Source organism: Mobula birostris, chromosome 2, assembly GCF_030028105.1.
Source record: "Mobula birostris isolate sMobBir1 chromosome 2, sMobBir1.hap1, whole genome shotgun sequence".
Classification (NCBI taxonomy): Eukaryota; Metazoa; Chordata; class Chondrichthyes; order Myliobatiformes; family Myliobatidae; genus Mobula; species Mobula birostris.
Window position 1 is genome coordinate 232,247,927 of NC_092371.1, and position 26,219 is coordinate 232,274,145.

Sequence of the window (26,219 nt, forward strand, 5' to 3'; positions counted from 1 at the left end):
AAAAACTCTGGAAGTGTGTGTGACAGTTCAATTAGCACTTACTTTTTATTCGCAGTTATTTTGTAAAAAACACTATTCTTTGCATTTCTGGTCAGATATTAACTGCATTTCATTGGCTTTGTATCTGTACTCAACCCAATGACAATAAAGTTTAATCTAATCTAATCTAATTCCTTAATTATTACAACTCAGTGATACACGTTCCTACTTCAAATATTAATTGCCAAAATTGCTTTAAATGCATTCAGTCAAAAAGTGATAGAAAATTGCAGATAGTGGAACTTGAAAATAAAAGCAGAAAACGCTGGAAATATTCAAAAGATTAGCCAGCAGCTGTGGAGAGAGGGAAAAAAGAATAAATATTTCAGGTCACTAACTTTTCATCAAACCTTTTAGAGTGAGCAAACAATTGGGTTTTCAGTCGCGGAGGAAGGGGAGGGCTGGAGGTGGTAACCAGATGGCAAACATACTGCTGATGCTTGCCTAGGGAAGATGGTGAATATTTGTTAGTTGTAAAATTCCAACAAATAAAGAGAGAAAAAACGAGAAGGCAGTAGTGAGATGCAGAACTATTACTAGAAATCCGAACCTAGTCAGGTAGCATCTGTGGAGAAAAAACAAACTGAGCTGGGGTTATAGCAGGATAAGCTCACAATAGGGCTAACTAACTCTGGCACAAAAAGAAAAGGCTTCAATCACTACTTGGAAGGAATGTTTGAGTGAAGGTTAAGTTTATTGTCATCTGACTGTATAGGTAGTACTATGCAAAAGTCCTAGGTACATATTTATAGACAGGGTGCCTAAGATTTTTGCACAGTAAAAATAAACAAATTTCATGGCATATGTGAGTGATGATAAACCGGATTCTGATATGAGTATCTTTGTGGACTGAGAGTGGGAAGGGGGCATGGAGGGGGGAATCATGGTTAGGAAAAGAGGAAGGGAGAGGGAAGGGAGCAGGAAACACCAGAGAGACATTCTGTAATGATTAATAATCCAATTGTTTGGAATCGAATTATATAAAAAATATAATTCTAAATGCATATCATGAAATGCAGCACAGGTAAGCAGTAATCAATACAGTAAACAGCCTGTTGACCTAGTGACAGGAACATGGTGGTGGCAGGGTATTCATTACTGTCACAACCTGAGGGAAGAAGCTGTTACCCAGTCTGGCAGTCCTAGTCCTGATACTTTTGTACCTCCTTCCTGATGGTAGTGGGTCAAAGAGTTTGTGGGATGGGTGGTGGAGATCCTCAACAAGGCTTTGGGCTTTCCATCTACAGTGCTCCTGGTACATGTCATAAATGGGAGAGGGAGGCCCTGATGAACCTCTTGGTAGTTGGTATTGTCCTCTATCGGGTCTTGTGGTCTGATGCCTTGCAGCTTCTGTACCTCACAATGACATAGCCAAACAGGACCACTCTCGATGGTGCTCCTGTAGAAAGTTGTTAGAATGGAGCACACCTCAATCTCCTCAAAGTGTAGATGTTGCTGTTCCTTCTTGACTAAATATAGGTACTGCTGCATCTTAGCACAACAATAATCCTTTGGTGTGCCACTCCATGCCAAACAATTTGTACATGTGCACCAATCCCATTTGATGCATTGATGCAGGGTTTTGACCCAAAACATTAACAATTCCTTTCTCCAGTGCTGCTCGACCCATTGATTTCCTCCAGGATATCATTGTTCCAGCTTCCAGCATCTGCCCTCTGTTGTGTCTCCTTAGGTCTTTCTATGCATTGCCTATACAAATACCTGTCTATCTCCTACACATAAAGATTGCATCTGTTCCAATATCCCTTCATTCCAGATACCAAAAGTTCAAAGTAGATATATGTCACCATATGCAAGCCGGAGATTCATTTTCTTGTGGGGATAGTCAATAAATCCAATAACCATAAAAGACTGCACCAACTGCTCTCTGTCACTCTGTGTGAAAAATTGTTTTCTTCAGAGCACTTAATAATCTGCTTTTCACCTTAAACTTGTGCCCACTTGCTTTTAATGCTGAGGGAAATGATTCAGACTGTCTACCCCACCCACGTCTCTCTTAATTTTGTACAGTATACGTCTGTAGAGAATTTCCAGTCTTTGGTGACGTACAGAATCTCCTCAAACACCTAAGGAAGTGTCACCATTGGCATGCCTTTGCGATGGGGTGGCAGGGTAACGTAGTGGTTAGCACAGCACTTTACAGTAACAGGGACCTGAGTTCATTTCCTGCACATTCTCCCCGTGACTGCGTGCGTTTCCTTGGGGTGCTTCTGTTTGCTCCCACTGTCCAAAGATGTACCGGCTGGTAGGTTAATTGGTCTTTGTGAATAATCATTAGGGTTAAATCAGGGGCCGGAAGGGCCTTTTCTGTGCTGTATCTCAATAAGTAAACAATAAAAATAAATATGCTGGGCCCAGGGTAGATCTTCTGAGATGTTGATACCCAGGGTCTTGAAGTTGCTCACCCTTTCCACCACTGACTGCTGAACGAGTATTGGTGTGTGTTCTAAACATGAGATTCTGCAGCTGTCTTGGGCTGTTTTGACCCTGCTGAAGGGACTCGGCTCAAAATGTCAACTGTTTATTTGTTTCCATAGATAGTGCTTGCCTGCTGAGTTCCTCCAGTATTTTGTTGGAGTCGGTTCTCCAAGTTCCCTGACCTGAAGCCGGCAGTCAATTCCTTGGTGTTGCTGACATAGAGTGCAAGGTTGTTGTTGCTACATCACTCAACCAGCCAATTTATCTCACTCTTGTACACCTCCTCATTGCCATCTGAGATTCTGCCAAAAACAGTGGTGTGACTGGTGAAATTATAGATGACATTTGAGCTGTGATCAGAGTACAGAGAGTAAAGCAGTGGATTAAACTCCACTCCTCTTGAAGGATGTTCTAACATCAGCCTCTGAGACAGATATCACAGGGTCACCAGGTGTGGGGGTTCGCTGTGGATGAAAAGAGTTGCAGGCAAGATAGCTGTCAAAACATGCGAATACTGTTCACAAACCCATGTCCTGTGATGGAGATAACGAGCTCAAGAAAGGGAAAAGCAAAGTCTGGCACCATGGGAAATTGAAAGCAGGATGAAAACTAGCAGCAAAAGTAATGGAATTTTTGACTTTAGGTTGCATGAAGCAACACCAGTAGAATCATTAGTGTACTGGGTGGGAAACGGTTGTGTGAAGAGGCATGGAGAAAGCAGGTCTGAAAGAAACACTTTACCACAAAACCCAGAAAAAAATAGGCATGGACTAGGTCAAGCAGCTTCTCAATGACACTCTCCAGATTTGGAAAAAAATAAGTGGAATTAAAAGAGAGGTTGGTGCATATAAGAAAGAGTTGAATAAGGTGTATTTATTTATTAAAGATCATTCCCAATTGTGTTCATTGCATTTTGCTTTCAGCTGGAGTTGAAAGCATTTCTTTATTGCTCTATTTCACTGTTTCTTTTTCTTCCTTTTCTAGAGCACTCAAGTGGAATCTCATCATTCAAACCAATCCGATCGCACGTTGCCATCCCTACAGCCCATGTCATGCCTTCTACCTCTAATCCCTCACTAAGCAGACCTGGGGAAAAGGATGACGGAGCTCCCTGTACTAAAGTGAACCTTTCCAAGACGTTGCCTAGCAAGTCAAAAGATGTTTTTGCTCGGAACCCTTCCTTGGACATGAAGGACCCCCGACCCATCAGGAAATGGTCGTCCCTCTCCAAGCTCAATGGAACGGGGAAGGAGAGTCCGGACTGTGAGTTTACTGGCAATGGAAACTCTGCAAACTGTATGGCCACTGTAACAAATATCAATGTTAAGCCTAGTACATATGGGGAAACTGACCTGGACAACTTTACATATCGCAATACAGAATGTTCAAAAACCGAGGAAACAAAGCGATGGGATACATCTACCAAAGAGTTCTGCCAGAACCAGTATCCCATTTCTGATGGGCAGTACAAATTTGAGGGTTTTTATAATGCTGCAGGTGACTCCTCTTTGTCGTCATCCATGCTCAACAAGAAGCGCTCAGACTTAGCGCCCAGTGCCTTGACTGCAACCAAAGCCACCCCAGACGACGTGGAGACTTACAGACCGAGACGTGGCTTTCCGTCTTGGGAACACCAGCCTGCTTGCGGCACAACGACTCCTTCTTCTCTGAGGACTCAGCGGTGGCTGAGTGACCAGATGCAGGCCGCTGCTCTCGGCCTCGGCGCCACGGAAGGCTCCTGTGCATTTGCGGGTTGGCAGCGGAAACAACCGCCGGAGCAGCTGGGGCAAGAAGCCGGTCAGAAGCAGGTAAGCATTTAAGAGCAAATAATACCTGTTCCTCTGCATAATGCATCTGGAGTGTACGGAAATAAATTAACTGTTTGAGTATCATCAACAGAAATATGTTTGCTCTCGGGAATTTTTATATTAACATGTTTTTCTCTGAAAATAAGAATCAGAATACTATGGTCTGCTTGTCCACGGTTCCTAGTTTGGTTATGGGAAAGATATGAGAAGCAGTCTGCGAAAACCTTTCTTCTTGCTCACTCTTACCTTCACTGAGCTCATTTACAGCAGCCTCAGCCGTGGAATATTTTTCAGAAGTTTCCATCAGTGACACTGTTCAAAATAAAGTTCAAAGGTCAACAGGAATTTATTATTGAAGTAAGTATACAGTATATCACCATATACTACCCCGACATTCATTTTCTTGCAGGCATTCACAATAATACAAAGTAGAACAAATGAAAAGCTACACACAAAGTCCGACAACCAATGTGCAAAAGACAAACTGGTCAGATTTTTAAAAAGCTAATAATTATAAATAAGTAATACTGAGAACTTGAGTTGTAGACTCCCTGAAAGTGAGTCCATAGATAATGGAATCAGTTCTGTGTTCTGGTGAGTGAAGTTATCTGCTTTGCTTCGGGAGCCTGGTGGTAGAAAGGGTAATAGCTGTTCCAGAACCTGGTGGTGTGGCACCTCAGGCTCCTGTGCCTTCTTCCTGATGGCAGCAGCAAGAACAGAGCATGGCTTGTGCAGCTCTCCTTGAAGATGTGCTCAGTTGTGGGGGGCTGGGTTTGCCAGTGATGGACTGGCCTGTATCCAACACTTTTCAAAGGCTTGGGCGTTGGTGTTCCCATACCAGGCTATTTTGTATCCAGTCAGGATACTCTCTGACGAAGGGTCCGGCCTGAAACGTCGACCGATCTTTTCCACGGATGCTGCCCAACCTGCTGAGTTCCTCCAGCGTGTTGTGAGTGTTGCTTTGACCCCAGCATCTGCAGATTATTTTGTGTTCAGGATACTCTGCAGTGTGAAAATGTAGCTTAGGTTTTTGACTGATAATCACTATCTTCTTATAGATAAGCAGACTGTTCCAAAGGCAAGGAGGACTTTAACTCAATGTTCTGTTAATTGGATTACACAGATGAATTGGCAACCTTAAAACAATACTGCACAACATCCTATAAAGGAAATAACACTCAACTAGGCAATGATGCCACTGCGGTCAGTACCATGAGTTGGGGGTGGGGTGGGGGAGAAGTCTCATAATGTTCTCCATTTTCTCTGCTTTTCTAGTTGTTCTGTGCTGGTGTGTAATTCCATTAGTGTTAAACCAGCTTTCCAGTACTTGCCCAAGAGAGTTTCTTCATATTTGAGGCTAGTTCATAATCTGCATTTGTGAAAAGTATTGCAGCAAAGCATGTTCATGTTTCACTTGATCTTGACTTTGAACATGTCATTCAAGAGTAGGAATCCTGTCTGAAGTGCTTCCATAGCTTATACCCCTCTGGAGGCAATTGCAAAGGTTTGGATGTTACCTTTGAGCAAAATCTAGCCATCAAACCAAGGTCTTCAATGTTCAGCAAGAGTGCTGTGTGATGAATTTACAGATACCTTGGGGAGCAAAGGTTAAGTGAACAATGAAGTCCAGGACAGCTGATGGCACATTATTTTCAACTGGGTTCTTCATTGTTTTTGCCAATCCGATTTTAAATTTAGCATCTAGATCTTAAATCAGTGAAAGATGTTGATAAATATTATTTTTAAAGATAACTATGGAAATGTGCACATATCAGTCAAAACTGACAAGAAAGAGGAAAGGAGACAGAGGTTGATATTAGGACCATTAGTTCACAGTTTGATAATAGTTCATCTGCATACATTTCTGGTCATTGTTCCTTGAACATATATGAAGACCTAAGAAGGCATAGAAAAAATTTAAATAGTTCGATGGATAAGGAATTTCTATATTGTAAATAGATTTGAGAAGCTGCGAATATTTCCTTAGATTCAATCCTCACTTTTCAAGGGAAGCTGGAGACCAGTGGCAGCAACACTTGGAAGGAGCTGAAGAACATGATTGACAGGATTGCTGCTGCAAGAGTCAGCAAGGGTTTGCTAGGCCAAATGAACTTTGTACTTATGACTGTGAGGCTAAGCACGTCTCCAATGCCATATTTAGGTTTGCTGATGACACTGCTGTCATTGGCTGTATCAAAGGCGGTGGCAAATCAGCATGTAGGCGAGAGATTGAAAATCTGGCTGAATGAGATCACAACAGCAACCTTTACTCAATGTCAGCAAGGAGCTGATTATCGACTTCAGGAGGATGAATCTACAGGTCCATGAGCCAGTCCTCATCAGGGAATCAGAGGAGGAGAGAGCCAGCATCTTTGAATTCCCCACTGTTATCATTTCAGAGGATCTGTCCTGGGCCCAGCATCTAAGTGCAATTATGAGGAAAGTACGGAACACCTCTACTTCCTTAGGAGTTTGCAAAGATTTGGCCTGACATCTAAAGCTTTAACAAGCTTCTATAAATGGGTGGTGGAGAGTTTATTGACTAGTATGGAAACACCAATGCCCTTGAACAGAAAATCCTATGAAAAGTAGTGAATTTGGCCCAGGCCATCATGGGTAATGCCCTTCTCACCACTGAGCACATCTACACGAAATGCTGTTGCAGGAAAGCACCTTCCATCTTCAATGAATTCCACCATCCAGGCCATGCTCTCTTCTCGCTTCCACCATCAGGAAGAAGGTACAGGAGCCACAGGGCCTACACTACAATGTTCAGGAACAATTACCCCTCAACCATCAGGCTCTTGAACCAAAGGGCATAATTTCAATCATCTTCACGCCCCATCATTGAAATGCTCCCACAGCCAATGGACTCACTTTCAAGGACTCTTCATCTCATGTTCTTGATACTTATTGCTTATTTATTATGTTTTCCCCTTTTTGTATTTACACAATTTGTTGTCTTTTGCACATTGGTTGTTTTTCCTTACTGTTGAGTGTGGACTTTCACCGATTCTATTGTGTTTCTTGGATTTACTGTGAATGCCCGCATGAAAGAGAATTTTAGGGTTGTATACAGGGACACATATGTACTTCGATAATAAATTTTCTTTGAACTTTTCCATGCTGTAACAATTCCATGTTTCTATTACTGCAATGTCCAATCTTAAGGTGTTCAACATCAGTTGTGATGTACTTCAGAATGCATATTACATATGAAAGGTGCTATATGAATGTAATTCATTTAGAGAAAGTTAATGAATGGATAAAAAGGTGCAGGTAGAGAAGAAAGACGCGGAGATGTCTGCAAAGTTATAAATTACAGAAATTCAATAAATCCCAAAATATTTAAGGAACATGTATTCTTCATTTTCATTGCAATTTAGCGCAGTGGATGAAAACATTTTATTTTCTGTCTTCAAATGATGTATAGTAAAGTTGTATATCTGTATTACAAAGCATTCTACTGCTGATGTGCATTTATCCATTTACTGGCTAATAACCTATTTGTTAATTTATAGCTTGGAAAATTACCTTTCTCCCGTTAACTTACGTTTGAGATAGGTCCTATGTGATCTAACCAGCAAATGACAATCCAGAAACAGTTGACTTCTTTTCAGTCCTTCAGGGCTACCTGAATATAGTTTTATCCAGAGATACAGCACGAAACAGGCCTTTCTGGCCCAACGAGCCTGCACTGCCCATTTATGTCCATGTGACCAATTAACCGACTAACCCTTACATCTTTCTAATATGGATGGAAACCAGAGTACCTGGAGGAAATCCATGTGGTCACAGGGAGAATGTACAAACTCCTTACAGACAGCGGCAAAATTAAGCACAGATCTCTGGTGTTGTAATAGCATTACATAACCACTATGTCGCCACACTACCCTATATATCTGGTACACGTTGGTGTTTTCTTGGCTGAGGAACTCATTTACTGAAGCACTGAATTGAGAGAAATTATCAGGTGTTAAATCTCATCAAAGAGGGAAATATTTATACTGTATATATCGCACAAGAACATGGACTGAAAGCCCTCAGGTAACAAAGCTCGTTATTGCCAGCACTAACAGATGAAGAATTAAAACTCTGGCACCCTTGTTGAACACATCACCTATGTAAAGAATAATTAGATAACTGATTAAAATTAGTAACATGGATGACGTGTGCTTAATATTGGAGTGGAGAGAGACTGCTAGACAATTTCTGGAGTGAATCAAATGACACCAAAGTGATTTTCACATTGCCATCTGTTTTTTTTATTGTGCCATTATTTCTCTGAAATGTAAAAAATCTTAAAGAGGTGTTTTGTAGTATAAATAACTCTCAAGAAAAGCACAGGGATCTCTTAAAAGCCAAGGAGTAGAACTTAAAGGGTGGATTTTGTCCTGAAGTACGCAGTACCCAGATTTGGAGTCTCTACTTCTGTAGTAAGTTTAAATTTCTTCCCCGAAATGGCTGGAAGCAGGATATAAAATACCTGTTGGGTTAACTGATGACCTAAGCTGCTTCTCCAAATTAGTGTTTTCTCAATTCACGTATTCCTGTACACAGGAAACACTGTTAAATTTGGTCTGTACAGGACCAAGGCATCCTGTTCATTGCAATAATGCTAGTCCAAAACAATCCAGCAGGTAAATTTCGACCTGAAATTGATGGAGATGGTGGAAGAGGGGGAGATGACATCATGGGAATCCAATAAAGACTGCCGACTTCACTACCTGACTGTACCCAATGTTAGGAGGTGAATTGTTGTAGATTTGATCAATACCTTTTCTTATCTTCTATTGCAAATATTGGTTGAAGTGTAATTGTAGATAAGTCAAACCCTCATGAATTGTGCAGCTACTATGTAAACAATATAGGTTGTAATGTTTCTATTACCTACAACAGTGAACTTTAGTTTGTTAATTAACTGAGGCAATACAGCAGAACGGATACAAACTGTATGAGTGGTGATTGATAAGTTTGTGGCCTAAAGTAGAAGGAGTCAATTTTAGAAAACCTAGCACATTTATTCTTCCTACATTTACACGCTTAGTCCAGCGGTCATGGAGCATACAGATCCCTTCTTTGTTGAAGTCAGCGTCTTGGACCTCCAGAAAGTGGTCCACAGCAGGGGTGATTGATAAGTTCGTAGCCTAAGGTAGAAGGAGATGAGTTATACAGCTCTTGTTACATGCACGTGCAGTTCAACTCTTTGAGTGATTATGCAGAAAGTTTGAAGTTGATAACTCATCTCCTTCTAGCCTAGGCCACGAACTTATCAATCACTTGAGTGACCTTCCTTTGCAAGTGACTATTTTTACAGTCAGCTTTCGGCTTATTATATGGAAAGGTAGTGACCAAAGATGAGCCAGCCCAAAGTCGTAGGGTCATTTTAAGTTGATAGAGACAAAGGCAGGCAAGCAGTTATTCATGACCTTGGGTGTCTGCATGAAGAATGGGACAGGAATAGATGTGAATGATATGTGTGAGGGAAATGTAATTGTAAGCAAGGACTGAATGTTCAGGTAGTGCTGTCCTGGCTGCAGCCCAGAAGAACATTATTCTTTAATGACAAACAAGAGAAAAACTGCAGATGCTGGAAATCCGAGCAACACACACAAAGTGCTAGAGGAACTTGTCAGCCCACGCAGCATCAATGGAGAAGATTACATTTGACGTTTCAGGCCAAGACCTTTCTGCAGGACTGGAAAAAAAAGATGAGGAGTAGATTTAAAAGGTGGGAGAAGGGGAGGGAGAAACACAAGGTGATAGGTGAAACCAGGAGAGGGAGGGGTGAAGTAAAGATCTGGGAAGTTGATTAGTACAAGAGATGCAGGGATGGTGGAGGGGGAACCTAACTGGAGAGGACAGAAGGCCATGGAAGAAAGAAAAGTGGGGGAGGAACACCAGAGGGAGGTGCTGGGCAGGCAAGGAGATAAGGTGAGAGAGTGAAAGGGGATGGGGAATGGTGAAGGCGGGGGAGGGGTGGAGTGGGACATTGCCAGAAATTTGAGAAATCAATGTTCATGTCATCAGGTTGGAGGCTACCCAGATGGAATATAAACTGTTGTTCCTTCAACCCAAGTGTGGCCTACTCGCAACAGTAGAGGAGGCCATGGATAGACATATCAGAATGGGAATGGGAAGTGGAATTACAATGGTGGCCACAGGGAAATTCCGCTTGATCTGACAGACAGAGCATAGATGCTCAGTGAAGTAGTCTTTCAATCTACATTGGGTCTCATCGATATACAGGAGGCCACATCGGGAGCACTGGACACAGTATAACACCCCAACAGACTCACAGGGAAGGATTGTTTGAGGCGTGAATGGTAGTGAGGGAGGAGGTGTAGGGGCAGGTGCAGCACTTGTTCGCTTGCAAGGATAAGTGCCAGGAGGGAGATCAGTGCGGAGGGATGAACGGACAAGGGAGTCACGTAGGGAGTGATCCCTGTGGAAAGCAGAAAGTGGGCGCAAGTTACGGAGAATTATGTGCTGGACGCGGAGGCTAGTGGGGTGGTGGTAGGGTGGTGGGAGGATGGGTTGAGGGCAGACATGCATGAAATAGAAGAAATATAGTCCAGGTAGCTGTGAGAGTCCATGGGTTTAACAGGATGGGAAGAGGTATGCTCAGTCATCTTTAGTGACTGTGCCATGTTTTACCATTAGATCCAATGAAATCAACCAGGCTCTGTTAAGCACAATGTATGGATATTGAATGAGTGTCCTCTGTCTGAGATCTAAGCACGCAGAACAAATTCTCATTGACTGCATAAGAGGGGTAGACTGAAAAAAAATGTCACAAACATATATCTGAAGGCTCCAGAGTTTGAAAGCTGTGGACAAGTGCCACGTGTATAGATTATATATGTGTGATATCCTTGATTTATTTTATTCATACAGTTATACTGTTGGGAATTTTATTCTCTGCAGGTTTTCTCAATATGCAATGTGTTCCTTTAATTACATTATACAATTGTGTAATTCAGTTGATTGGTAAGTTAGGCTTGTTGAATTCGTCAACAGGATTTGTCTTGTTAACATTTGGCCGATAACATGTCTTGAAGAAGTCTAGAAGGATCAGGTGGGTTGTGGTGGTGGTGGGGGGCAGCCATTTTCTGGAGAGAGTGCAGCTTTTTTGGAAGACGAAGGAGAAAGAGGAAAGAATGGAGACAGCTGATAAACATAGAAGAACATAGTGATATGCTCACTGAACCCATTTGGAAGGACAGATACTGCTGTTGGAAAATCCTCATGCAGATGGACGAGAATTTACAGATAACTTTTAATTAGCTAGTTATCACACACCCTTGGAGAAAGTTCAATGCCTTGTCCTTGGACATTGCATGGATATTTATTTATGTTTTGCTCGGACTGTGTTTTCAGGCAGTGATTAAACAAAATGAAGCAAACTGGATTGATTATGCAACAATGAGGTCCAATCATTATGTGCACATAATATGTAATGGGCCCTTTTTTTTATTATATTTGCTATAGTTTAAAATACTTTGTCAATACAATTTTAGTCTAAGCTTATATGGTGTGAGCTAAATTATTGCTTCCTGGCGAACAGTATATTTGCAAGGGTGTGTCAATATTCATACAAGTAACAATCCTACGTTTCCTTAAAGGAACATTCAAACTTTTATGTTTGTGCTTGCCTGAATCATATTTACCCTAGACGTGATTATTTATTGAAAATAGCCTTTTCATTGTTATCCCCATATACTGTAGAGTTATGTTACTGTTGGTTTGCGTTCACAGCAGTCGCTAATTCATTATGAACCTATGATGAGAGCGTTACATATAATCCATCAGTGCGTTCTCATTGACTGTTTATTCCTCTCTATAGATGCTGCCTGACTTGCTGTGTTCCTCCTGCATTTTGTGTGTGTTAAAAGATTTTCAGTGTCCACAGAATCTCTTGTATCAATAGGTTCCTGACCTTTTGCACAATCCACCTATTGGCGCTCGTTTTGTCTGGTTGAAAAACGATTACCATTTTATAGTTAGTACCCCAGATGGGACAATGATTTGATCTGGAAAGAAATTGCTTGACTGAACAGACCCTTGATCATTTATCTGAACAATGAGATTGCTTTATTCTGTGTGGGGAACTCAGGCTTGCGGGGAGAATGGTCCAAGGATGTTTTCCTCTGGTAAAACTTGAGCAATATCATCAATAGAGGAAAGATGGCAGACAAATATTTCCACTTGTGTAAACACAAGGGAGATAAACCATGGAAGGATAAAATAGAAAATATTACAAAGGTTTTAAAAAATCAGCACCATACGAGATAAGTTCACAGGAGAACATGGTAATTAAAAACTAGAGGAAATGGTATAAATCATCAATGAAACAAGATCTAGAACAGGGTACCCAGCCTTTATGATACCATGAACCATTACCATCAAGAACCTGAGGGAGGGAACCCCTGATCTAGAAGTATTACCTATGTTTCCTAGCACTGTGCACAATAATGCATGAAAGGAAAGGATGCTGTAATGTGAGGAAAGAAAATTTGAAATGCAAAGATCAGCAGGCCCTGAGATCAAATGTAGAGAAGGCAACAACCTGACTACTGTGCAGATAGGGGGGTTGCTCTAAGTGTTGAACTGTTCAAGGCAAGTACTGAGCTGACCACTGCCAACAAGTGGACCACAGTCAGCACCAATTGTAAATATTGGAACCAAAAGGGTAGTTAAGAAGGCAGGGAACAGTGATGTGTACTGTGATAGCTGGGGATCACCTGGAACATGGTCTAGTTGTTTGCTGGACAATGGAATACTGCTACAGGAAGTTGGTAGGCCAGAAGGACCTGTTAATGTGCTGTATCTCTCAATAAAAATCAAATAAAACCCACTGTTATTCCACTCTGGCAGTGGGCAGCCATATTCTAAGCTTCCAAACATGCCTTGCATGTTACCTTGAATCAGGACCGTAAATCTAGTAGCCCCAGGCATCTAGGAAAGTGGTGGGGCAAGAAATAAACTCACTTAGCGTGTTCAACAGATCAGAATCAATCGCAGGCTCTGGTCTGTGTGGTGTGTGAAATGAATCAAGGCATTGATTGCAGATTTTGGTCACTGCCCAATCAGCCCCACCTGTGAGTCAGGGTGCTACGTTTGTTAATATAGGAGGTCATAACAGGGTTAGACGTCATGGTTTGAAACAGGATCTGACTGTGACTGCTGTGAAAGGTGTGTGAGAGCAGCCACGTTGTCTGAAGAATGACAGCAGATGATGTTACTGGAACTTCAGTTAGCATACCCTACATCTGATCACCATTCTGCATAGGGAAAATGGTGCTTAGCTGTTACAGGACAAGGGCTGAGATTTGGCAATGAACCAACACAGTTTTTGAAGGCACAAAAGCCTGAGAGCATGTGCCATTCAGGACAACTTCTACCTTGCTGTTCTAACACTTTTAAATAGTTCCCTAGTGTGATAAGTTGGACTTTGACTGTTCCGAATTTTATATTTCAGCGATATTTGAATAATATTGTATAGTTGAAAAAGGATCGGCTTTCCTGGCATATATGATAAATAAACTCTTCTCGGGCTTCCAGTCATGTCCGGGTATTGATTTGAACCAACGTTTCAATGACAAACTGCCATCTTCATCAGGGATGATGCCTGTGCTTGTCTAATCCAGTAGCATTTGTATCCATGTCATCCGTCCCTCCTGATTGGTTAGTTCTCATCCAATCAGCTTTCTGCTGTCCCACCTTATTTACCTAGTTTTTCCAGAGTCTAAAGAAAGCACTGTGAGCCTTTTCAGCAGAACACACTACACTAACGCTGTCAGAAGCTCACCAATTTCCTCCTCACATATTGCAACACCCCACAACCAACTTACCAGCTATGCTGTTCCTGGGTGGACCCTTATCAAGGGAAAACCTGCAGATGTTGGAAATTCGAGCAGCACGCACAAAATGCTGAAGGAACTCAGCAAGCCAGGCAGCATCGATGGAAAAAAGTACAGTCAACGTTTCAGGCTGAAACCCTTAGGGAGCTACTGCTGAGATCCTCCAGCGTTTTGTGTGTGTTCCTGGGTGGACCCTTGCTTGGATCCCCTCAAACCCAAGCTCAGAAGCAGTGTGCAGGATGAACAGCTGAGACAAATTGAGGGCTTCTCAAACAAGAAAGTCTGATGTTTTACTGCTGGTCAAGCAGTACTGGTGAGGGACTACAGAGATAATCAAAAGTGGGAACTTGGAAAGATTAATGACAGAACTGGACCACTCTCCTAAGCAGTGGAATTTGCAACTGATATCATTTGGAGCTGACACATCGATCTGTTGAGGCCAACCTGCCAGAAATACTTCCAGCAGTCCCAGAGTCAACCCCTGCGACCATCATGGAGGAGGCCCATGAACCTGAGATTGTTTCACAGCCACAAGACTCGCTTGCCAAGCAGAGTGATCCCCCTGTCAGAAAGGACATTATCCCACAAGAGTAAGAAATCATCCACAGTGATTCAATCTTTAGGCCTGAATGTGACAATTTAAAATTTACTATGCAGTGGATGTCTTCTGTATATAGTACAGTAGTTGTATTATATAATATACTCTGTGTGTGTGTATATATATATATAATGCATTTTCTCTGTAGCTGTTACACTTTATTCTGCATTGACATTGCTTTATCTTATTTTACCTCAATGTAAGTGAGGTACACGATCTGCTCTGTATGAACAGTACAAAAGACACACTTTTCACTGTATCTCGGAACAGTTGACAACAATAAACTAATTCCAATTTCATTTCTTTCCGTTCAACATCATGAGGTACAGGTGAGTGGGAGCCCTTGACCATGCTGATAAGAGGAGTACCGGTAATAAGGGGAAAAAGGAATGATTAATTTTCAGAGAGGTGGTAGATTGCTGTTGCTTGCTTGCCTTCTCTGAGATGAAGTTGGCAGTGCCATCCAGGGCACGTCCCTTGCTCTATCCTCAATGAGTTTGTGCATTGCTGCTGGGTTTAGCGAAAAGTGGAAGGTCAGATATAGACCATAAGACATAGGAGCAGAATTAGGCCATCTGGCCCATCAAGTCTGCTCCACCATTTAATCATGGCTGATCCTTTTTTTTTCCTCCTCCTCAACCTCAGTTCCTGGTCTTCCCCCAGTAATCAAGAACCTATCAATCTCTGCTTTAAATACACCCAACAACCTGGCCTTCACAGCTGCATGTGGCAACAAATTCCACAAATTCACCACCCTTTGGCTAAAGAAATTTCTCTGCATCTCTGTTTTGAAAGGGTGCCCCTCTATCCTGAGGCTGTGCCCTCTTGTCCTAGACTCTCCCACCATGGGAAACACCTTTTCCACATCTACTCTGTCTAGGTCTTTCAACATTCAAGAGGTTTCAATGAGACCTCCCCTGACCCCCCATCCTTCTGAATTCTGGTGAGTACAGACCCAGAGCCATCAAACGTTCCTCATATCATAATCCTTTCATTCCTGGAATCATCTTTGTGAACCTCCTCTGGACCCTCTCCAATGCCAGCACATCTTTTCTAAGATGAGGGGCCCAAAACTGTTCATGATACTCAAGGTGAGGCCTCACCAGTACCTTATAAAGCCTCAGCATCACATCTTTGCTCTTATATTCTAGACCTCTTGAAATGAATGCTAACATGGCATTTGCCTTCCTCACCACCAACTCAACCTGCAAGTTAACCTTCAAGGTGTTCTGCACAAGGGCTCCCAAGTCCCCTTGCGTCTCAGATTCCTGGATTTTCTCCATGTTTAAAAAAATAGTCCACATACTTATTTCTTCTACCAAAGTGCATGACCATTCGTTTTCCAATATTGTATTTCATTTGCCACTTTCTTGCCCATTCTCCTAATCTGTCTAAGTCCTTCTGCATCCTATCTGTTTCCTCAACACTCCCTGCCCCTTCACCAATTTTCGTATCATCAGCAAACTTGGCACAAAGCCATCTATTCCATCATCTAAGTCATTTATATAGCTCCATATGACCTTCATCTTGAACTGGGCGTTGGCTTTTCACTGTACTTGAGCTGAAATATGAAATAGGAATCTCTGGGACTGAGAGTGGATCACTCGTCAATCAGATCAAGTCAACCCATCAGCTTTCCATATAGGCTCTTGTGTAATATTCAGTCAGAGGAATAAGAAAACTCATTAAACTCTTAATATTGTTTTATTTGATGCTAATTTACAAAATGCATACACACTTTTGTAATCTGCAATAATCATGACATAGACATAAATCTTTTTCTAATTGACTAGAGCATTCTTGCATGTTTGTTGAATGTGGTCACCATGTGAACTTAAATCTCCCCGAATCCTAACCTATTTTATGAGGAAAGTATTGCGGGTAAAAAGTTAACATGCTCCATCTGTTATTGTTGGAACCATCTGAACAAAGTTTTAAAAATGGATATTTTTAAAAATGCGAAACAATGCTTCTGTGACACATCCAGAATTGTCATATATTGGGAAGCTTTATTGACACATTAGGAAAATACTTGCAAGTGAAGACATAGTTTGCATTTCTTGAGCATGCATGATTGTACGATGGGCCTTAATATTCTGATGTTTGCTTACAGCACCTGAGGTACTCTGCTACACATAAGTAATCAAAAATTTGCTTTAGTCCAACAACATGAGACTTCAACCTTTAGTTTTAGACATTTTGTTGAGTTGCCTCCGTGACTGTAATGGCTCCTTTTTCTGTTGCCATACATTTGCTAGTAGAGCTGTGAAGCCAATGAGTCATCAGAAATAGGTGAAATACCTGAAGGCCACTCTGTCCAGAGAGAATAGCAACAAGTGATAAATATTTGTACAGCTTCCATTAAAGATTGGCATTGAGCTTTTCCCATATCTGGTGAGGAGGAATGATATTGAAAAATGCGCTTGCAGAGGAGTTCGTAAAAGTTTAATTGACTCTGTGGTGGTTCTGAACTTATCCCAGAAAGGAGGGATCTCACGGTACCAAAATCTCACAGTGCCTTGTATACCTTGTGTCTGTAGAAATTCTGTCATATAGCGCAGAAAGTTTCATTTCTAAAGGAATTTCTGAAAGCAACATCAGTTATGTTACTCAAATTTATAAAAGAAAAGCCTTGTAGTATTGAACTTGGAGCTTCTCTAAAGAATTCATGGGCTAAATTTATTAATTCACTTCTGAACTTAAAAAAAATTGATTGAAGTCATGAAGCTGACACGATGCTTGGAATCTCTCGAGTGTGACATACATGTCCCCTTTGTTAAAATGAGCAGAGGTGAGGCACTCAGCTCAGACTCTGTGATTCATAAATACTACAGCTCCAGCTGATGCTGGAATGGGAAGTTGAATTAAAATCAGTGGGCGTTGGGAAATCCCGCCTTTTGCTGAAGTGGGGCACCAATCTGCATCTGGTCTTATCAAGGTTAAGGAGACTGCACCTGATACAGTAGACGACCCCAGCAGACTTGCAGGTGATGTGCTGCTTCACCTGCTTTTGAAGGACTGTTTAGGGCCCTGCAAGGTAGTGAGGGGTAAGGTGTAGGGACAGGTGTGGCACTTATCCCGCTTGCAGGGATAAGTACCAAGATGGAAATCAGCTGAGAGGGACGGCTTAAGTTTATTTTTAACTACTGGTTCTGAATGGGCCATATAGTGTCTGCCAATCATTTAATGTTATGTGATATGCACTTTTTTAGTGCTAATGACCTAATATGATTCTCTGCCCAAAACTGCTTCGTATTTGTTTCCTCCACATGCTCAGCATAAATGTAAAATTAATGCCATTATTCTGCATTTGTCTTATTGAACAGAAGCACAGAGGAGTGTTAAATGCAACTTGGTCTATCTTTTAGCCAGTGCTAGATTGAATCCAGGGCTCCAGGCATCAGCTCTGTGGTAAATGTTGCTCAAAATTGGAACTGGTACAAATCTACTCTGGAATAAATCAACCTTTAATCTTTAGGATGTGGGCTTGATGACAAAGCCAACATTTACCGCTCATCCCTTGTCTTTATAGAGGAGTCAAAGACGGTGAATAATTAATGCTTCTCAGCACTTATTTCTCATATGTAACTACCCCTGTTACATTGGAACAGGTGTTAGGTACTGCTTTGCTCAAGATTCACAGATTAAGAAACACTGCTTTGCCTCAAGATTCACAAGCTAAGGAATAGAGAAATGGAAATCAAATATTGCGGGCAGCTTTCCGGAGAGGTCTTTAGAATCAGTTTAGAAGCTCATGAGCACAGTGTTGCTTTCCACACCCCAACCTTGATTGCTTAAATATTGGACTCCTGAAATAAAGAGCACAGATATCTCGATAATGTTTCATATCAAATATTTTTAGAATCATTCTTCATCAAAGGCATAATTCAATAGTACATTTGGACAGAAATGCACTTCTGAATGAAGGGATAATGGTCCTGACACAATAACCTATTGATTATCAATCAGCTAACATCTGTAAATTTTGATTATATTAATATTTGATGGATTAAGAAAGAAAATGATTTTATATGGTTTTGGAATTTATTGAGGAAGTTCCTGGAAGAGACAACACATTTTTATTAGCTTTAATATTTCTTAATAGATGTTTCCTTCCAGGAAAGGACTTGTACATTTAAAAACAGCGATCATTGCAAGGGTCTTTGTAGAACGTGAGTGCTTTCCTCAAACGTGGAGCTCAGCGCATCTCAGATGAATGGTTTGATTAAGATCAGGTCGTCCTTTCTATTTCTGAAAGCTGCAATCACCACAGCGAGTTTTCTTCAGTGACGGACAGAATTTAGCAGAAATAAAGGATCAGATGAGTTTAACAATAATAAACATTAATAACAACACAATGACAATTAGAAGAAAATTCAGAAGCAGACTGAGACCTCTGTTGTTTGTCAGGTAATCCATTCTTTCTATTGACTTGCACCAGCACAGCCACAACCTTGATGGGACGTAGGGAATTAAGTTATATCTCCCGTCGCAGAAATGATTGGTGTCGCGTTTTAGTCGTCTGAAGGATTCATATCATCATTCCAATTTATTGCCACTTTTCCTTTGTCCTCATTCCTCCCTGTTGTATATAAAATATTATGTTAGATTTGGTGTATGGACATAGTTAAAAAATGCAATTGTCATTTGATAGAGAGATCAAAATTAAATTCATTAATGCCTCCAAATGTAATTTTATTGGTTACTTCAGTTATATTTTATTAAATATTTATTAGTACTGTGCACATCACTGGATTTCCATCACTTGAGAATTTGAAGCCCTTTTTAAATGTTGGCATTTACAAGCCATTAATTTCCTTGCATGTTGCAATATTTAACCCTCACCCTAATTCCTCAGTCAAAAGCATAATTATATGAATAAAAGTTAACCATTTCTGGTCTAAGAATCTCATTGTGTTGTTTTCTTACCAATGGAAATTTTTAGAGGGGAAAGGCTTAATGCTTTCCAGACATGATTTCAGTTGCTACCATATAAAGTAATGTCGAGTGGGCTCTAGCTGAAACTCGAGGTACTTTTTTAACTCTTCCTAGTGAGCCATGCAAGGAGTAATTTTATATTTTATTTTTAAATGTGCATGGATGAAGACTGTAGCCATTTAAGGTAAACTGGAGAGCTCCTTTGTAGCTGAACAAATAGGAAACATGCCATAATATGTAAAACATTCATTGTGTGCCTGTTCTCCAATAGTAATACATCATAGCATTAAGTCTGTATGCAAATATGGTGTTGTGTATGATTTTTCTTCTCCCTTAGGCAGTGAATGAACTAGTTATTTGATTCTGAATTATTCAGGTCCATATAGAATTCTTCAGCATTACTTATTCACATTTTAAGATAAATATACACACTCAGTAGCATTCAAATCATGCGAACATATTTCGAGCTGCAGTGTCACATCAGCTTGTTACATCTTTATGAGCCATGTTAGAAGTAGATTACCTCTTGTGATTTGAAGATAGAAATGAAAGGTTCATTTTTTTTAGATGAACTTTACTTCTTACAAAAATCTTCAGTTGGAGGGGACTTGGGTTAATCAAAAGGAAAGGTTTTCCAAACCAGAAGGAAATGTGCAACTGCAATAACAGCTCAGTTCATGTATCATAACAGAGTGATTAATATTTTCTGTTCTGTTTATACATTGCAAATAATGTTCACAATTTTTCAGTCATCTGCAAGCACAGAAATTTTATGAAGTATAAGTAATAAACTTTGTTTTATTTTCTATTTTTTTGAAATGGAATCTGCAGCAAAGACTATTTTAAATTATTTGCATTCTACTGTGGGAGAGTTTTCATGCATTCCACTTGAATTTTGTCAGAAAACTGATTATTAATTAACTGGCTACTTATTGGTGTGATGGTTGCCAAATGCTTCCTGGTCCACTTTGCATATGCATATTTATAATCACAAACAAGAGAATGTCGGCGGATGCTGGAAATGTACTTTTTTCCATAGATGCTGCTGGCCGGCTGTGTTCCTCCAGCATTTTGTGTGTGTGTTGCTGTTAATAATGTACATTTAAACAACAGTTCCACAGAATATTCATTTCAGATAATATACACAAGAGATTCTGCTGAATTTGGAAAGGTCTCGGTCAGAAGTTCTGATGAAGGGTTTTGGCCAAAACATCAACCTCTCGATAGGTGCTGCCTGAATTGCTGAGTTCCTCCATTTTGTGCCAGTGGCTCAATTTTTATAATATTTTTTCTTGCGAAGTAGAAAGAAGCCATTCACTTCTGTAAGCCTATGCTCGCTGTCTGTGCCTTGCAATCAATTTCATTCCCAAACTTATTTCCTTGTGAAATTCTCTCTCACAAGCCTACAATTCCATCCAATTCTCCGGCACTGCGGAAAATTTACATCAGCTAGTTAAACACCAGCACACGTGGGGACAGACATAGGAGGTAACCAGAGCATCCTGGGGACATCATAGAGACGGTGTGGAAATTATATGCAGGTACCAGTGGCTCTCCCTCCTTGCTTCTTGTTCAGCTGGACTTTTTTGTCCACAATTCCACCTTTTAGCAACTGCAGAATGAGCAGAGGAAGGGCTTGTGTGTGTATAAACTCTGCAGGTTTGGGATATGCCATTGAAGGTTGCTGTAGGAGACCCTCTCAGAAAGCATGCTGGCTGATCTCACAGTCACTTGATTGTTCCTGTACCAGTCCTGAGCCAGTCTTTCCAGGAACTGGATTATGATTACCAATAACTGTGCACCATCCCTTTTCAGATTTGTACATCTGGAAAAGTAATTGTCACTAGGACTATCACAGTTCATTTGGCCACCTATTTTGGCATACAGTATGTTCTTTTTCTGCAAGGAATTGAAGGGAATATCTGAAGTAACATTAATGGCTTGAGTTTAATTTTTAATCATTTATGAATAAAGGGAAATAATGGGTTCAAGGAGAGAGCGCGCATTGGGACTGAAACATCATTTTATTGATGTCAGAGCAGGTTTGAGGGGATAAACTGGCTCCTTTTCATTTAGTTCTTATCCCAACCTACTAGTACTTAATTGTAGTCCAGTCTCTGAGTTCTTTAGCATTATCCTTAACCATGAGGCATAGAGCAAAATAAAACCATTCAGCCCATCCAGACTGCTCCACCATTCCATCTTGGCTGATTTACTATCCCTCTCAACCCCATTCTCTTGCCTTCTCCTGGTAACCTTTGAACCAAAAACCTATCAACCACCCCTTCAAATATACCCGATGACTTGGCCTCCACAGGCATCTGTTGAGTTCATTCCCAGCTTCCTTTAGCACCTTGGAACGAATACTGGCCACTTTTTCCATTTTAATCTGCAACAATTTCCTTCTCATTTGAAAACATTCTGTGATCTCATTTGCATTCTTATTTGAAGCTTTGCTTCTGCCCTGGGTTTTTAGCAAGAACAACTGTGTCAACGCAAAGAGCGATCAATGAGAGATCAAGTTCTTCAATACGTATTCCCTCCAGAGGACATGCAGTGCACTGGGATGCAGTTATCACTGAGTATTTTGTCTTTTATTTAGGAGCGATACTGGGTTTGCTACATAAATTAAGGACTACTATGTCTGCACTTGAGATATCCAATTATGTTGGCATATCAATCAGGTGGTGAGTGATCTTGTCAATCTCAAGTTCACCTGCTGCAATGTCCAGGGTATATGGTGACAGAGACAGTGTAAATTAGCTGCTTGGAAATCTCATTCCAGTTCAGAGATAGCGCCAGATGCCACAGGATGACCGTATCTTAATTTTCATTTTTCATTTTCATATTCAATGTCTTATTTTTTTTGAAACTATTTGGTTTATTTTTGAATATATTTTCCCCATGTTCCCTGCGACAACTTGCAGACAGATGCACAGGTATCACCATCAGCGAAGCAATGGTCATTTGCAATTGCGAGAGATTTTCAATCTTTATTTTTTCAGAAACGATGTGGTTTTGGTTATTTATACTAGCATGCAATGTTGGTGCTGGAAGTGTGGTGACACTTATGGGATGCTCAGCACAAACCTCTCTGATTTGATTTGATGCAAACAGCGCAGTTCATTGTACGTGCTAATGTTTCCATGTACATGTGACAAATAAAACTAATCTTTAATGTTCAATCATCTTATCTTAAGATGTAGGGGAATGTATATTTAGACAGCACTTCCACAAAATATTCACTTTTTTATCATATACGAGACACTTTTCAGATGCTGGAAGGGTTTAGCCTGAAATGTCGACTGTTCATTCCTGATGTTGCCCGACCTGCTCAGTTCCTCCAGCATTTTGTGTGTGTTGCAGGTATTTTCTCTGGTGTGGAAGGACAACAAGCATACTTCTCAGGTGTGACCTATGTTTGTTTGTTTGTTTACTTATTTAGCGATACATTCTTGAATAGACTCCTCTGCCCATCGAACCACACCTGAGAAGTATACTTGTTGTCCTTCCACAGCCCTAGCCTAATCACAGGACAATTTACAATGACTAATTAACCTACTAACTCTTAAGTCTTTGGACTGTGGGAGGAAACCGGAGCACCCAGAGGAAATCTCTTTCCACCGAGATGCAACACAAAGCGTCATAGGAAGTCATTCCTGCCTGTGGCCATCAAACTTTACAACTCCTCCCTTGGAGGGTCAGACACCCTGAGCCAATAGGCTGGTCCTGGACTTATTTCCTGGCATAATTTACATATTTATATATTACTATTTAACTATTTATAGTTTTACTACTTTATTATTTATGGTGCAACTGTAACGAAAACCAATTTCCCCTGGGATCAATAAGGTATGACTATGACTGTGCGACCACAGGAAGACTGTACAAACTCTTTACAGGTACCAGAAATGAACTCCGTGCTCTACAATGCCCAGGATTTAATAGCATTGTTTGTCTTGGCAAATACTCGATCCTGATGGCTGACTCGTTATTTATGACATTTATTATGACACTAATTTTTTAAGGGAGCTTTCTCCCTTAGTACACATTAGACATTGACATTGCATATTTTCATACAATTGAATTATATTAGCTATCACTGACTTCTATGATGTGAAATACAACTTTAAATACCTTACAGAAGTACTTCATTTGCTGGAAGTACTTTGGCATGATCTGATGCCTTGCAAGGCACTATATAAATGAAATATTTATTTGTTTTGGTTTTCTCCCAAATCCTCATTTCTTTCATGGTTCTCTCAGCATTTGCAAATATTTTCCTCAGCCCTTGGGGGAGAGCCTGAGTGATCCGGGAGACAGGATCACACAGCCACTTTTATCTGTTTGAGATTTAGGCTGTTTATGCAAAATAAGCAGATCATTCCAGTATTATTTTCCCATGTTGATGATACTAAAAATGTACTGGAATTATTTTTCTGTCATAACCCTGCGGGAAGATTAAATATTGCCCAGCTTGTCCAAGAAATATGAACATGCACTGCTGTTGATTACATTGCTATGTGCGTAAAAATAATGATTTCCAGAGTGGAAAACAGTGATAATGTCTTTTGTTATTTATCTACAGAAGTTGAACAACTTCTTTCTGGGTAGCCACCAGTCTGAAGGCATGAATATCAATTTCTCTTTCTGTTAAAAAAAAATCCCTCTCCCCTCTTCTTTTATTCCCCACTCTGGCCTCTTACCTCTTTTGTCCTGCCTGTCACCTCCCCTTTGTGCCCTCCTTTCCTTTTTCCTGTGGTTCACTCTCCTCTCCTATCAGATTCATTCCTCTCTTTACCATTCCCACCCACCTGGCTTCACCTATCACCTTCTAGCTATCATTCTTCCCCTCACCCCACCCCACCTTCTTATTCTGTATCTTCCCCCTTCCTTTCCAGTCCCGAAGAAGGGTCTCAGCCTGAAACATTGACTGTTTGTTCATTTTCATGGATATTGCCTGACGTGCTCATTTCCATCAGAAGTACATGTGTTGCTCTGGATTTCCAGCATCTGGTCCCACACCCCTCACTTCCCGTTTCTACCTCCTACCCAAGATCCACAAACCTGCCTGTCCCGGCAGACCTATGGTCTCAGCTTGCTCCTGCCCCACTGAACTCATTTCTGCATACCTCAACACGGTTTTATCCCCCCTTGTTCAATCCCTTCCTACCTATGTTCATGACAGTTCTCATGCCCTGAAACTTTTCAATGATTTTAAGTTCCCTGGCCCCCACTGCTTTATTTTCACCATGGATGTCCAGTCCCTATATCCATCCCCCATCAGGAAGGTCTCAAAGCTCTCACCTTCTTTTTAGATTCCAGACCTAACCAGTTCCCCTCCACCACCACTCTGCTCCATCTAGCGGAATTAGTCCTTACTCTTAATAATTTCTCCTTTGGCTCCTCCCACTTCCTCCAAACTAAAGGTGTAGCTATGGGCACCTGTATGGGTCCTAGCTATGCCTGCCTTTTTGTTGGCTTTGTGGAACAATCTATGTTCCAAACCTATTCTGGTATCTGTCCCCCACTTTTCCTTCGCTACATTGACAACTGCATTGGCGCTGCTTCCTGCACGCATGCTGAGCTTGTTGACTTCGTTAACTTTGTCTCCAACTTTCACCCTCCCCTCAAGTTTACCTGGTCCATTTCTGACAGCTCCCTCCCCTTTCTAGATCTTTCTGTCTCTATCTCTGGAGACAGCTTATCTACTGATGTCTACTATAAGCCTACTGACTCTCACAGCTATCTGGACTATTCCTCTTCTCACCCTGTCTCTTGCAAAATTGCTATCCCCTTCTCACAATTCCTCTGTCTCCACCACATCTGCTCTCGGGATGAGGCTTTTCATTCCAGGACAAGGGAGATGTCCTCCTTTTTTAAAGAAAGGGGCTTCCCTTCCTCCACCATCAACTCTGCTCTTTAAACGCATCTCCCCCATTTCAAGTACATCTGCTCTCACTCCATCCTCCCGCCACCCCACTAGGAATAGGGTTCCCCTTGTCCTCACCTACCACCCCACCAGCCTCCGGGTCCAACATATTATTCTCCATAACTTCCGCCACCTCCAACGGGATCCCACCACTAAGCATATCTTTCCCTCCCCCCCCTCTGCTTTCTGCAGGAATTGCTCCCTACGTGACTCCCTTGTCCATTCGCACCCCCCATCCCTCCCCACTGATCTCCCTCCTGGCACTTATCCTTGTAAGCGGAACAAGTGCTACACATGCCCTTACACTTCCTCCCTTACCACCATTCAGGGCCCCCAGACAGTCCTTCCAGGTGAGGTGACACTTCACCTGTGAGTCGGCTGGGGTGATATACTGCGTCTGGTGCTCCCAATGTGGCCTTTTATATATTGGCGAGACCCAACGCAGACTGGGAGATGGTTTCGCTGAACGCCTACACTCTGTCCACCAGAGAAAGCAGGATCTCCCAGTGGCCACACATTTTAATTCCACATCCCATTCCCTTTCTGATATGTCTATCCACGACCTCCTCTACTGTAAAGATGAAGCTACACTCAGGTTGGAG

The 26,219-nt window shown here is 41.3% G+C and overlaps 1 protein-coding gene across 5 annotated transcripts in view; it reads left to right on the forward strand.

Moving 5' to 3' along the window:
• The window catches only part of cep85l (centrosomal protein 85, like), a 343,531-nt gene that overhangs the window by 137,299 nt on the left and 180,013 nt on the right, over window positions 1–26,219 (forward strand). For all 5 annotated transcript variants that reach the window (XM_072251606.1, XM_072251604.1, XM_072251605.1 and 2 more), the window contains one exon: window positions 3,463–4,286. In XM_072251606.1, the coding sequence (XP_072107707.1) occupies window positions 3,463–4,286 (824 nt within the window). The remainder of the gene's footprint in view (window positions 1–3,462; window positions 4,287–26,219) is intronic.